At 47.2% G+C, this 13,515-nt stretch overlaps 1 protein-coding gene across 3 annotated transcripts in view; it reads right to left on the bottom strand.

The window, feature by feature from the left end:
• Positions 1–11,134: 11,134 nt before the first annotated feature.
• CRAMP1 (cramped chromatin regulator homolog 1) overlaps positions 11,135–13,515 on the bottom strand; it is a 35,130-nt gene continuing 32,749 nt past the window's right edge. For all 3 annotated transcript variants that reach the window (XM_069984171.1, XM_069984173.1, XM_069984172.1), the window contains exons 20-21: positions 13,323–13,468; positions 11,135–12,017 (exon numbers count right to left, since the gene is read on the bottom strand). In XM_069984171.1, the coding sequence (XP_069840272.1) occupies positions 11,850–12,017; positions 13,323–13,468 (314 nt within the window). In that variant the 3' untranslated portion in view covers positions 11,135–11,849. The remainder of the gene's footprint in view (positions 12,018–13,322; positions 13,469–13,515) is intronic.

Here is a 13,515-nt window from a genome sequence, read left to right on the forward strand (position 1 = left end):
AGGATGAGGATGGTGGGACAGTCCTTAAAGGGGAACTCCAGAGAACTATTACAGGGCTACAACTCCCAGCATACTCATACAGCCAGTACGGTGGGAGTAGGAACTGGAGAGGACTGGGGAACCTTGTCCTACCAGCTGTGGCAAAACTACAATTCCCATCATGCCTGGACAGCCAAAGGCTGTCCAGGCATGATGGGAATTGTAGTTTTGCCACAGCTGGAGGGCTTAAGGTTCCCCATTCATAATCTGCCCCAATGTGGGGCTCTTCAGGTGCTGCAAAACTACAACTCCCAGCATGCCCCTGCAGCCAGCACTATGGGAGTTGTAGTTTTGCAAGCTAGAAAGCTACAGGTTGAAACAACTGTTTTGAGTCTTCCTAGCTATTGCAAAACTACAACCCCCAGCATGCCCTGATAGCCCACTGGCTGGGAGTTGTAGTTTTGCAGCAGCTTTAGAGCCACAACATTAGATGGATTAAGAATCCAATTCCGACCGATAACTCAACGGTTGTTGCCGAACTACAACTCCCAGAATACTCAGGGAGCGGCAATGTAGCATCACCCAGAGAGCCACATGTGGGAAATTTGATTGTGAAGGAATCCTTAAAGGGGTTGTCCAGCAACAACAACAAAAAAAAAACTTTCAAATCAACTGGTGCCTGAAAGTTATATAGATTAGTAATTTATTTCTATTATAAAATCTCCAGTCTTCCAGTACTTATCAGCTGCTGTATGCCCTGCAGCAAGTGGTGTATTCTTTCCAGTCTGACACAGTGCTCTCTGCTGCCACCTCTGTCCATGTCAGGAACAAATTCCCATCGAAAACCTCTCTTGCTCTGGACAGTTCCTGACATGGACAGAGGTGGCAGCAGAGAGCAGTGTGTCAGACTGGAAAAAATACACCACTAACTGCAGGACATACAGCAGATGATAAGTACTGGAAGACTGGAGATTTTATAATAGAAATAAATTACAAATCTATATAACGTTCCGACACCAGTTGATTTGATTTCCCCTTTAATGCAGCAGGGCGGAGCATGCTGGGAGTTGTAGTTTTTAGTGAGCAACAGATTGGGACAGTTATTCAGCTTTGCTGAATATTAGATATTATTATCTTTTGTTGCCATATGCAGACGCTCAGAGTAAACCATCTTGTTTTCATAGTCAGTCCATGAAAAATCTGATACTAAATACAACATTTCCCTGATTTTATTTAAAAAAAAACAAACAAACAAAAAAAAAAAAAGTAAATTCCTGTATCTCTATCTATCGGGTTCTGGTTCTCATTAAGGAGATTTCCCTGGGGAAAAAATATGCAAATTAGCTCTGTTCTAGGAGAAAGAGAACTGTGTCTCTAGCGCCACCTGTAGGTAGCTCTCCTGTAAGTCACTGGGTCACAGTGAAGGTTACAGGTTTGGAAGAATAAGAGTCATTGAAGTTACTAGTTGTGGCATTATCTGCATTAAAGATTAGAATAATATGGATCCTTTCTTCTGGAGACAGGGCCACTCCTGTGTATGGCCCCATTCACACGTCCGTGTCAGTTTTTACTGTCAGGAAATCCTGATCAGGAGACCTCAAATGTCATCAGGATAGTATCAGGATTTCCTGACAGTAATCCGTTTCCTGATGAGAAAAAAAAAAAATAGTTCTTAATATGGTCTAGTATGCCAACATAAGGGATGATGGGAGTTGTACTTCTGCAACCTGGATGGCCACAGGCAGCAGGAGTACAACTCCCATCATGGCCTGCATGATGGGAGTTTTAGTTCGGGGAGGGATGTTGTATCTCACCTGTCGGCGGCGGCTGGTGGCGAGTCCCGGGCGGGCCGGCGGAGATGCAGAGAAGAATGGCGAGCTGGGTGATCGGGCGGCTGCTGTCCGGTCCGGCGGTGCAGCGAAGAGTGGTGAGTTCCGGGGGGGGGCGCTGGCGTTGTGCGTACGGGTAATCCGGCGGCTGCGGTCCGGGGGAGGGGGGTTGGGTGGATGCTGTCCGTGGGAGGGGGGGGGGGGAAGCTGTCTGGTCCGGGGGGGGAGGGGGGGTTGGTGCATGCTGTCCGGTCCGGGGGGGGGGGCGGTGCGGGGGTTGGAAGCTGTCCGATCCGGGGGGAGGGGGCGGAGTTGGTGGAAGCTGTCCGGGGGCGGGGGGAGTGGCGCCGGGAGGGAGGCCTGTGCTGCCGCTGCCTGTGCGGTGGGGAGGTAGGGGTGCCAGTGGTTGCGGGGGCCGGCCGGCTCTCACTTATCCGGAATCACGGGCACTTTCCTGATGTACTTCAGGAAAGTGCCCGTGGTTCCGGCGCTCCCATAGACTTCTATGGGAGCGTCCGGGCCGGAATTCCGGATAAAAATAGGACATGTCCTATTTTTTCCGGATCTATTTTCCGGAAGGGTGTCCGTGACTAATTAAAGTGTATGGGTCCGGATGGTTTTTCCGGACGTGTGAAGGGGGCCTATGGGAGTACTGCTCAGCTCCCTTAAAGGGGTTATCCAGCGCTACAAAAACATGGCCACTTTTCCCCCTACTGTTGTCTCCAGTTCAGGTGCGGTTTGCAATTAAGCTCCATTTACTTCAATGAAACTGAGCTTCAAAACCCCACCCAAACTGGAGACAACAGTAGGGGGAAAGTGGCCATGTTTTTGTAGCGCTGGATAACCCCTTTAAAGTGAATAGAGCAATGCCGCAATACCGCACACAACCTGAGGACAGAGTGGCGCTGTTTCAAGAAGACAGACAGACATGTTTTTCCAATTCTGCATGGCCTCTTTAAAAACTGATGTGTCATTGTTTTCCACAATGCAGAGTTTAAAAAAAATGAAAAACAAAATAATAATAATAATAATAATTTGTGCCATATGAAGCATCGGTTCAATCCCTTCAACTGTCAGGGCATGCTGGGAAATGTAGTTTTCCAACAGGTTAGAGATCACTGATGTAGATAGTAACATGAAGATGACTTACACCCAACACATTGCTATGAAGTAGACAGGGCTGTCAGTGAGCGCCCCCTAACTTCCATTTGGTCAACTGCACCATTCATAGTTTATTAAAAAAAATATACAGTGGAACCTTGGTTTAAGAGTAACTCGGTTTAAGAGTGTTTTGGTTTAAGAGCTAACAGGTTTTCAAAATGGTGACTTGGTGTAAGAGCATTGCTTTGGTTTAAGAGCTCCCAGTACTGGGTGGGAGGGGGAGTGGGGGAGGGGCATGATCTGCATAGCGGGGTCTACAGCACTGTACTCTGACCCAGGAAGTCTCCTTTACCTTCCAAATCATAGCAGATCCACTTCAGGCTGGGGCTTACATCAGAGGACAGGACTGTGGAGGTAATCTCTCCATAGCTGTAACCCCTCTCTCCCCGGACAGAGAGTGCTGCATGTATGTGCCCACATCTGTCCTGCTCATTCCTTCATACCCCCTGCAGTCTCTGTCCGCCCTTGTGTTTCCCATCCTCTCCATTACTGTACAATAACTTATAATATCACATATTCTGCTGGTTCTGAATGTTTCATCTGTTTTACATGTTATTCAGAATAATAAATTATTATTTTTGTGGTGTGGAACCAATTGTCTGCATTTCAATAAGTTCTTATGGGGAAATTTGCTTTGGTATGAGTGGATTTGTATTAAAAGCACAGTCCCGGAACGAATTATGCTCGTAATCTAAGGCACCGGTGTATATATATTTTAAATAAACTGGTGCCAGAAAGGGCCAGAGATTTGTAATTTACTTCTATAAAAAAAAAATATCCAGCCTTCTACTACTTATCAGCTGCTGTATGTCCTGCAGGATGTGGTGTATTCTCCTGACATGGACAGAGGTGGCAGCAGAGAGCACTGTGTCAGACTGGAAAGAATACACCACTTCCTGCAGGACATGCAGCAGCTGATAAGTACTGGAAGACTAAAGTTTTTTCAATAGAAATAAATAACAAATCTCAAGCACTTTGTGGCACCAGTTGATTTATGATTTAAAAGATATTTTTTTTTCACTGAACAACCCCTTTAACCCTTTCCAGGCATCTCACCCCCCCCAAGCTTAATAATCACATAAAGGACACAATGTAGTCTAAGTATTTCAATATATTTATGCACAATAGGAAAACAATACCAGGTTTTACAAATTCAAATGGATCCCCCCCCTCCCAAAAAAACCCTGAAATCTCAACCCCATTTTTTTGCGCGTGAATTAACAGCAGAGATAAATAGCGACCACTTTTATTAAATAGCCCCCCCCCCCCCAAAGGGAAAAAAACCCCAAAAATACACCCCTCCCCCCTGCGTTACGACAAAGGCCGCAACGAGGCAATAACTTAAAATGTACAATATGGTACAAAACCAAAGGTCAGTAAACCCGTTCTTGTCATCCGGAGGTTGAAGACGGTTGTGAGACTTTATACATAGACTGTACAGATTATTATTACTGGATAGAGAGGAGGAGATTATATTACAGAGACATTCAGAGCAGATCATCACTGCAGGGAGGGGGAACCCACTGCCTAAACTACAAGTCCCATCATGCCTTCATCCATCATCATACAGGGCTCCAGATGGCGACCAAAATGGTCGCCAATGCGACTGATATTTTGCAAATGGCGCCCAGATTTATTAATCTGGGCGCCATTTGCGACTGGCCCCGGCGGCGCGCTGTCTCTTTAAGATGCGCGGCTGATGCGCGGCTGCCGGGGGTGTCCCGTCCTATCCCCGGCAGCGCGGCGCATCAGTGAGCTGCCTGGGGCCCTGACTTCCGGCACAGGAAGCGCGCGTCAGAGACGCTTCCTGTGTCAGAAGTCACAGCCCCGGCGTACAGAGAGCTCACTGATGCGCCGCGCTGCCGGGGATAGGACGGGACACCCCCGGCAGCCGCGCATCAGCCGGGGACAGCGTCCGAAGAAGCAGAGGATCGCCGGGGGAGCGGGTTGTCAGGTGAGTTTGTGTGTTTGTTTTTTTTAAATATTGCTTAGCATAGAGGAAAGGGGGGGGGGGCATCTATAATGGGGGGAGAAGAGAGTGCCATCTATAATGGGGGGAAGAGAAGGGGGGGCATCTATAATGGGGGGAGAAGAGGGGCCATCTATAATGGGGGGAAGAGAAGGGGGGGCATCTATAATGGGGGGAGAAGAGAGTGCCATCTATAATGGGGGGAAGAGAAGGGGGGGCATCTATAATGGGGGGAGAAGAGGGGCCATCTTCAAGGGGGGGAGAGGGGGCTAGCTATAAGGGGAGGGGGTATCTATAAGGGGGGGAGAAGAGGGCATCTATAATGGGGGGGAGGAGGGGGCATCTATAATGGGGGGGAGGAGGGGGCATCTATAATGGGGGGGGAGGAGGGGGCATCTATAATGGGGGGAGGAGGGGGCATCTATAAGGGGAGGGGGTATCTATAATGGGGGGAGAAGAGGGGGCATCTATAATGGGGGGGAGAGGGGGCATCTATAATGGGGGGGAGGAGGGGGCATCTATAATGGGGGGGAGGAGGGGGCATCTATAATGGGGGTAGAGGGGGTCATCTATAAAAGGAGGGGGTCATCTATAAGGGGAGGGGGCCATCTATAAGTGTAGGGCAAACTGGCTGCAGACACTGGGAGATAGATATATACACAATTATTATTATCAGGGCCCCTCAGGTGTCTGTATTGTAGGGGGTCACTTGCATTAGTCACTAGGTGATATATCTATCTATATACACATCTTGTGGGGGGTCACTATGGCTGCAGTCATAAGTCTAGCTCAGTATGTATAGACTGTTGCAAGCTTTTAAAGGGAACCTGTCACCCCCGGTGACGGGGTGACAGGCTCCCAACCCCCCGTTAGAACCCCCTATACTCACCTCATCGCGCCGGGTCCCGCTTCTGGAGATGGTCGGGTCACGGAGATCTCAGCCGCTGCAGCCCGACGTGCACACTGAGAGATGAGTCCAACACTCATAGAGAATGACGGAGCGCTGGACTCTCCCGTCATTCTCTATGAGAGTTGGACTCATCTCTCAGCGCACGCCGGGCTGCAGCGGCTGAGATCTCCGTGACCCGACCATCTTCAGAAGCGGGACCCGGCGCGATGAGGTGAGTATAGGGGGGTTGGGAGCCTGTCACCCCGTCACCGGGGGTGACAGGTTCCCTTTAAGTTCAAGTTCAGAAGAGTAAGCCTCATTAAAAGGCTAGCCAAGTGAGGCTGAAGTACTGAGTCAGACTGTATATGGTTGTCAGACTGTATGTGGTTGTCAGACTGTATGTGGTTGTCAGACTGTATGTGGTTGTCAGACTGTATGTGGTTGTCAGACTGTATATGGTTGTCAAGTTGCAAGTTTCCATGTTGAACATTTTCAAACTAAGAAAAGAAAGGATCTAAAGGAGGAGGAGGCTGCCGTGGCCTCTGCACACAGTAAGTCCCATGTAACATAACATTAATTTTACATGGTTTAAAATGTTGGCGACCAAATATTCTATTTGGCGCCTAAATTTTTCAGGTTAGGAGCCAATGGCTCCTAGGTAAATTTTTTAGTCTGGAGCCCTGTCATAGACAAGCTGTGATTGCGCACTCCTGCCATTGCAAAACTACAATTCCCATCATGCCTGGACAGCCTTCGGCTGTCCAGGCATGATGGGAATTGTAGTTTTGCACCAGCTGGAGGGGCGAAAGTTCCCCATCCCTGCCTTACTGGGATTCCCTGAAACTTTTGCAGATCCCATTACACGTCACCATTGTTAGGTGGACGTCACCATCCTAGGGCTCATCCGACATCCTTATCAATTCAATTGCTGCGTCCAGTGTGAACAGGATATAGATAGACCTTATATTATGGGGGAGATTAAGGAAGCCAGTCTGACATTACCTGCAGTGAAAAGCATGGCGGCCAGCAGCAGTCCTTACCATGAGCATTAGGCCGGGTTTATACAGATGCATTTTTGCAGTCGTATTTTGGCTGCAAATGCTGGCCCGTCTATGGGACATTAGATCGACACTATAATACAGGGATGGGAAACCGTGGCTCTCCAGCTGTTGCAGAACTACAATTCCCATCATGCCTGGACAGCCAAATTGTAGTTTTGCAATAGCTGGAGGGCCATTGGTTCCCCATAATGTGTCCGTACTATACAACACCATCATAGGCAATCCCACATTATATACCCATAAAACGGGCAGATCTCATTATACCATGTGTGGGGACCCCCGTCCTGTGTCGGAGTGCCCCCTGGGGGACATGTACACCGGCTGCAGACTTTACCTTTTGATCTGTGCAGGTATAATCCGCGGCGGATTGCAGTATTAGCCATGCCGTGACAAAGCTCATCCACATGATGCAAATTTTTTGGCATAGAAATTGACATGCGGTACAAATGTTATAAATGATTTCCTTAGTAGATTCTCAGTGCAGGGTAAGACCTGCTAAACATCACATTGACTTTGCTGTGGAATTACAGATGGATTAAAGGGGTATTCCAAGAAACATTAACTTGTCCCCATCTGGATAGGGGACAAGTAAGAGATCACAGGGGGTCTGACCTCCAACCCCTCCGGCAATGTCCGTATCGGCCCGTGGCTTCTGTATTATGAATAGAGCTGCAGGTACGGCTCTATTCATTCCTATGGAGCCACTGGAAAGGGCGGCGTAATCCGGAAGAACGCTGTACTCTGCTCTCTCCGGCGGCTCCATAGGAATGAATAGAGCCGCGGGTTTTGTGCCGTACCTGCAGCTCTATTCATAACACAGAAGCCTGGGCCTATATGGAGATCAGCGGGGGGTACAGAGGTCTGACCCCTGAAATCTCTTTCTTGTCCCCTATCCGGATTTTCTCCAGAGTACCCCTTTAAGTCAGAACAAAGAGCTAATGCTGATCACCCCAGCGGTCAGTTCAGGTCATGAGACCCACAGACAAGCTAAGACTTGTTGCATCAATACGGACGCAAAAAAAAATACATCTGTATTATGTGTGGACCTAGCCGGAGAGTAGACTGCCCTTACTGAACACCCCCTTTAAGGCTGGGCTCAATAAGGGGAGATTTATCAAACATGGTGTAAAGTAAAACTGGCTCAGTTGCCCCTAGCAACCAATCAGCTTCCACCTTTCATTTTCCAAAGAGTCTGTGAGGGATGAAAGGTGGAATCTGATTGGTTGCTAGGGGCAACTGAGGCAGTTTCACTTTACACCATGTTTGATAAATCTTCCCCAATATGTCTGCATCAACACTGAGGGCCCCACACGTCACGGTATCATTGCAGGTTTCTTAGTCAGTGTTTTCCTATGGGAAAATGGAGGCAGAGAGCCTGGATGGCTGAAGGTGCTGCTGACAGTGTCAGATTTCTGTGACAATCACACGGACGCTGACTCACAGGCGGCCGTACTGCAGGACCGAATAATTATAAAAGCACCATCTATAGTCAGCTGGGAACCCTGGAGGCAGCCATTGTCTTCTAATACACCCTAAATACCGGCCTATTAAATGAGCAGGAATATATATGTAGGTGCCGCCATACTAACACTGCGAAGAACACATTTTTTATTTCTTATGATTCATCATAGGTGAGGATCATACTGATCTGCTGAGTCAGGTCTGACTTGTTGCTAGGGCAATTAAAACAACGTCCATTCTTGTCACCGCAATGGGGTCAATGCAAACAGCAGCTGTTCAATACACGGCCGTTGTTTGTTACGGCTGTGGGAATAATTGACATGTCAATTATTTCCGGTCCTTGTGCGCTGAAATCAATACAACAATGGGCACTGTTTGACAGTCACTATAAGGCCGTTGTTTGTACATTGTGTGAACGTAGCCTCAATGTTTATCAAACATGGTGTAAAGTGAAACTGGCCTAGTTGCCCCTAGCAACCAATCAGATTCCACCTTTCATTCCTCACAGACTCTTTGGAAAATGAAAGGTGGAATCTGATTGGTTGCTAAGGGCAACTGAGCCAGTTTTACTTTACACCATGTTTGATCAATCTCCCCTAATGTGTTAAAGGGGTATACCTGACCACCACTATGGAGAGAACTGCAGCATGTAAGTGGGGCTATGCTGCAATTCTCTATGTCACCAGGGGAGTCGCTATGCAGGGATCGGTGATAAGTCCTGCCAAACAGAAAGTGCTGGACTACTCTAGCAATGTGTGATGGGAATACATACACTCTCCGCTGTTCCTTTTCTAGCATTAGATGATCCGGCCTTATAACAAGTATAAGTTTCCAATGATTCGCGTCTCACATCTTAACATAAAACATGTGCAATAGAACTAAATGTAGGAGGGTGGGTGCAAGAAGTGCGGAGTCATGGTGGATGGGAACAAATCCAAAATCGGATCATAAATAACCATATGGTAGTGAAGGAAACCCTATATTACGTCTATTAGAGTATATGGATGTCAGAACGGAGAGATGGTAACAAGGAGCAGCGCTGCTAAGGGTGAGGCACAAAATTACACGTGGGTCCTATTCTAATCTATGGCCCCTCGGTGGCATAACTGGACTTTCCTCGAACTTAAAGTGTCACTGTCTTTTACTTTTTTTTTTTGCAGAAACCAGTAGTACAGGCGATTTTAAGAAACTTTGTAATTGGGTTTATAAGCTGCAAAATGCATTTTTATCATGAAAAAGCAGTCTGAAGTTCTCCCCCTGTCTTCATGGTTCTCTATGGAGAGGGGAGGGGTGGAGGGAGATGAGGCACCAAAACATGACAACAAAGTTAATTTACAGCTACATCACCGGGCTATCACCTCTGAAGTCAGCACTAACCTCTCTTACCTCTAAATACTGGATTTCACACAGGTCCCGATGTGTAATCCTTTGTTCTCTGCTGGCTAATCTCCCTCCTCCCCCCTCCATAGGTTACACAGGGCTCCACTGATGTAAGAGTCAAGATTTCCTTATAATGAGCAGTGAGAGAGAGGAGAAAGGGAGGGGGGGGGGGGACCTGGGTAAAGTCTCTTTGAATGCAGATAATGGCATATTTGCCTAATAAACCCAATTACAAAGTTTCTTAAAATCGCCTGGACTATTGATTTCTGCAAAAAACAAACAAAAAAAAAAAAAAAACACAACACACGACAGTGAAACTTTAAAAGGGGAACTATCAGCAGGTTTAGACAAATCTAACCTGATAGCCTCCTATTGCGCAAGAGACGCTAAGGAGGATGATATGTCTCTTACCTTCCTGCTCAGTTAGTAGTTTGCTCCACGGTCCGGTGAGACGGTTAGAAGCACTGCCCACCCCCATAGCGCCAATCCACCCCCTCTCTAATTATAATGAATAAAGCACACCGGTCAGGGACGGCTGGATGGTGTATATTGGGGTCGGGTTTACCAGACCATGGAGCAACCAGAACTGCGCTGAGGATGAAAGTAAGACATACCTTCCTCCTCTCCTGCACAATAGGTACATAAGAGCAGGTTAGAGTTTGTCTAACCTGCTGATAGTTCCCCTTTAATATAACATTGCAAGTAAAAGTTAAAAGTGATCTCCTATCCCCAGAACTAGTGATAAGTTTCACACCAGCAGTGGTCAACCTATGAGACGTCCACCGATCCACAACAATCAAGGTCAATAGACCCCCAGTGGAAGTGAGCAGCAATGTGACTGCCTGGCCACTGCTTCATTAACTACTCCGGAGCAGTGCTCTGTTATCTGTATAGTAAAGTGACAACATGTGACATACAATCACCCTCAGAGAGTGTATTCCTGTTCAAGGAAAAATGGCTTATAGAGCACGGTAACCCAAAAGTGCACAAAAATCTAGAATTATCCATCTCACGTAACGTGTTCACAGTTTACAGGCAGCAGGACTGGTATCCACCATGATTTCCACTTTGGTGCCATACGGGATGACCACCACCACATGGATCCCGACCACAAGAGGAGACTGTCCTCCCAACACCAAAGTGAGGTGGCAGCCCCTCTACCGAATACAACCCTACATAACACTGAGCCAAACAAGTAGGTACGGAGAGGGCGTCCCCATAGCATGCCATTTAAACCGGCATGGATATCGCTGCCCGTTCTTGAGTTTCCAGCTTCCATATAAAACAGGGATGGGGAACCTTCGGCCCTCCAGCTGTTGCAAAACTACAATTCCCATCATGCCTGGGCAGCCGAAGCTTTAGCTTCGGCTGCCCAGGCATGATGGGAATTGTAGTTTTGCAACAGCTGGAGGGCCGAAGGTTCCCCATCCTCGATCTAAAACAAAGAACAAAGAAACAAAGAAAACACAACAGAAAGAAATTGCATATTTTGCACCGAGCCCACGGAGGAAGTCTCATTCCTTATGGCTTATATTCGTCGGCAGGGTAATGCATTGTGTGGTTTAGTGATTGAGTACCCGTCATTACCGATCCTTCACCCTTCCTGCCGCCGGAACATCGGATAACTATGGAGCCTATTGAATACAGGTCATATAGTCACCTGATCGTGCCTCTGCACGCAGATCGGGTAATGATCCGTAATTACGGAAACCCTTTAAGAGTTCTGTAAAAACTGACGAAGAGATGTATGAAAATCCTCCCGACTCTTCTGTACAAAGCGGCTGTAACACGCCGTCACTGCAGGAGTTTGGTTACCGTCCTCCGCGTCCAGATTGCGGTAATCAAACGGTTTCATCCAGTCACTTACTGTACATCCTGAAAGGCCATCACAGATGACAAGAGAAAGCTGTCACCGTCAGCGGCGACAACATCACCATGAACCATAAATACTGCATTATAAAACAACGCTTGGTAACTTCATCCAACGCCCAGGACAGGAGGGCAGGCCGGCGGGGACACACGGATTCCTATGGGCATTACGTATAGTGTCGCTCATGCTGCCAGGGCTTGGAGTGCTGAGTGGTCAGCCTCCTCTGGCACGAGGTGTAGGTAGGAGCACCTTAAGACAAGTCACGTATGGGCTGTCCATTCCCGGGGGCTCCAGCCTCGAATGGAGGTTCCCTACGAGCAGTGTCAGATGCAGAAAGCTCTTGGGCCAAGTCGTTGAAGCGAGATATGTAATCTATGCTGTTCTCATTCATCAGACAGGCCAGCTGAGAGTCCACCACCTGCAGAAAAAAAAAATCATTACAAAAGTGTCCCTCAGGTTATAGTCATAGTACTTGAGGATGATCCTCCGTAAATGGGCACGGTCACTTTAAGAGAAATGTTTGACATATACTAGAGAATATGGTCCCAGTGCAGAGACCCTCACCAATCATGAGACAGGCCCAGCTTTTTCCATCTGTAGAAGATGGGCTCCAATGTATGGGTCCTATTAGACAAAGCGATTTTGAACAAACGATCGCAAATGAGATTGTTTATCCTTAACCTGAAATCGTTCACCATACTACACAGAACGATTGTAGTAACAACTATCGTTTCCTCCATCTGATCCCAGCAAATGAAGAAACGATGTGGAATTACACTAAACGATTGGTGAACAAAAGCGGAATTATAGCGAAAGATGTCCATGCAGCCCTTGCTAAACGATAATCGAGTCGTGTAATAGGCTCAGTAAGCGAGCGCCAATCTAGCATATCAGCGCTTGTTTACATTATTGATCGGGCCTGTGTAATAGGACCCTAAGGGTCCATTTACACAGAAAGATTATCTGCCAAAGATTTGAAGCCAAAGCCAGGAACGGGTTTGAAACGAGGAAAAATCTCAGTCTTTCCTTTATGACCCGATCTCTGTTTATAGTCTGTTTCTGGCTTTGGCTTCAAATCTTTGGCAGATAATCTCTGTGTAATTGGACCCTAAATTCTATTAAATGATCAATTGAACTTCTGACTTGTCCTTAAAGGGACAGGGACACTTTATTCAGGATTTTAAAAGAAAGAAACTGTGTTTTATAAACAGCACCACAGCTGTCCACAGGTTGTGTGTGGTACTGCCTGTCAGCCCTATTCACTTCAATGGACTGGTGTGGTGCAGTTTTGCATTGAATTAGCTGTGTTCTTCTTATTCTAGACAAGCTTCTTTAAGCTGAAATCCTGTGGTGACGTATGGTCATACCTATAATAAGAATGGCAGATCTGTCAGAATAAGTGTCCTCACCAACACTCTGTGGCTGTATGGAGGTGACAGGTTACGTTGTCTATGCTCTATCTCCATCTCCATCAGGTGATGGAGCACTATAAATACTTCTGGCCTATAGAACTTTTGCCAGTGTATACAGACTCTTACATGCCCTTCTTAAACTAATGCACCCACAGAACAACATTGCCATGACAGGCACTATAGGCCAACCGAACCAACAGGAATCACATGGCCAGCATTACAGTTTTAAATGGGCGCTGTCAATAGGGAGAGAAGCACTCAGCGATGGGATGAGAAGAAATCTGTATACAACACAGGGTTTCATTACAAACCTCAACAACATCAGATAAGGAACGAGACACAAATGAATCCCTGGAGCTTCCATCTAGCAGGCTGGGGCCGAGGAGAGATGTGCCGCTGGGATGCCCTACCGCTGCTGGGGCTGTCTTCTTATTCTTCTCCGGGGAGATAAAGCTCGCTAGGGAGAAAAAGAAGTAAAAAAGGAATCAAAGACATGTAAAAAAC

The sequence above is a fragment of the Dendropsophus ebraccatus genome, chromosome 9, assembly GCF_027789765.1.
Source record: "Dendropsophus ebraccatus isolate aDenEbr1 chromosome 9, aDenEbr1.pat, whole genome shotgun sequence".
NCBI classification, from domain to species: domain Eukaryota; kingdom Metazoa; phylum Chordata; class Amphibia; order Anura; family Hylidae; genus Dendropsophus; species Dendropsophus ebraccatus.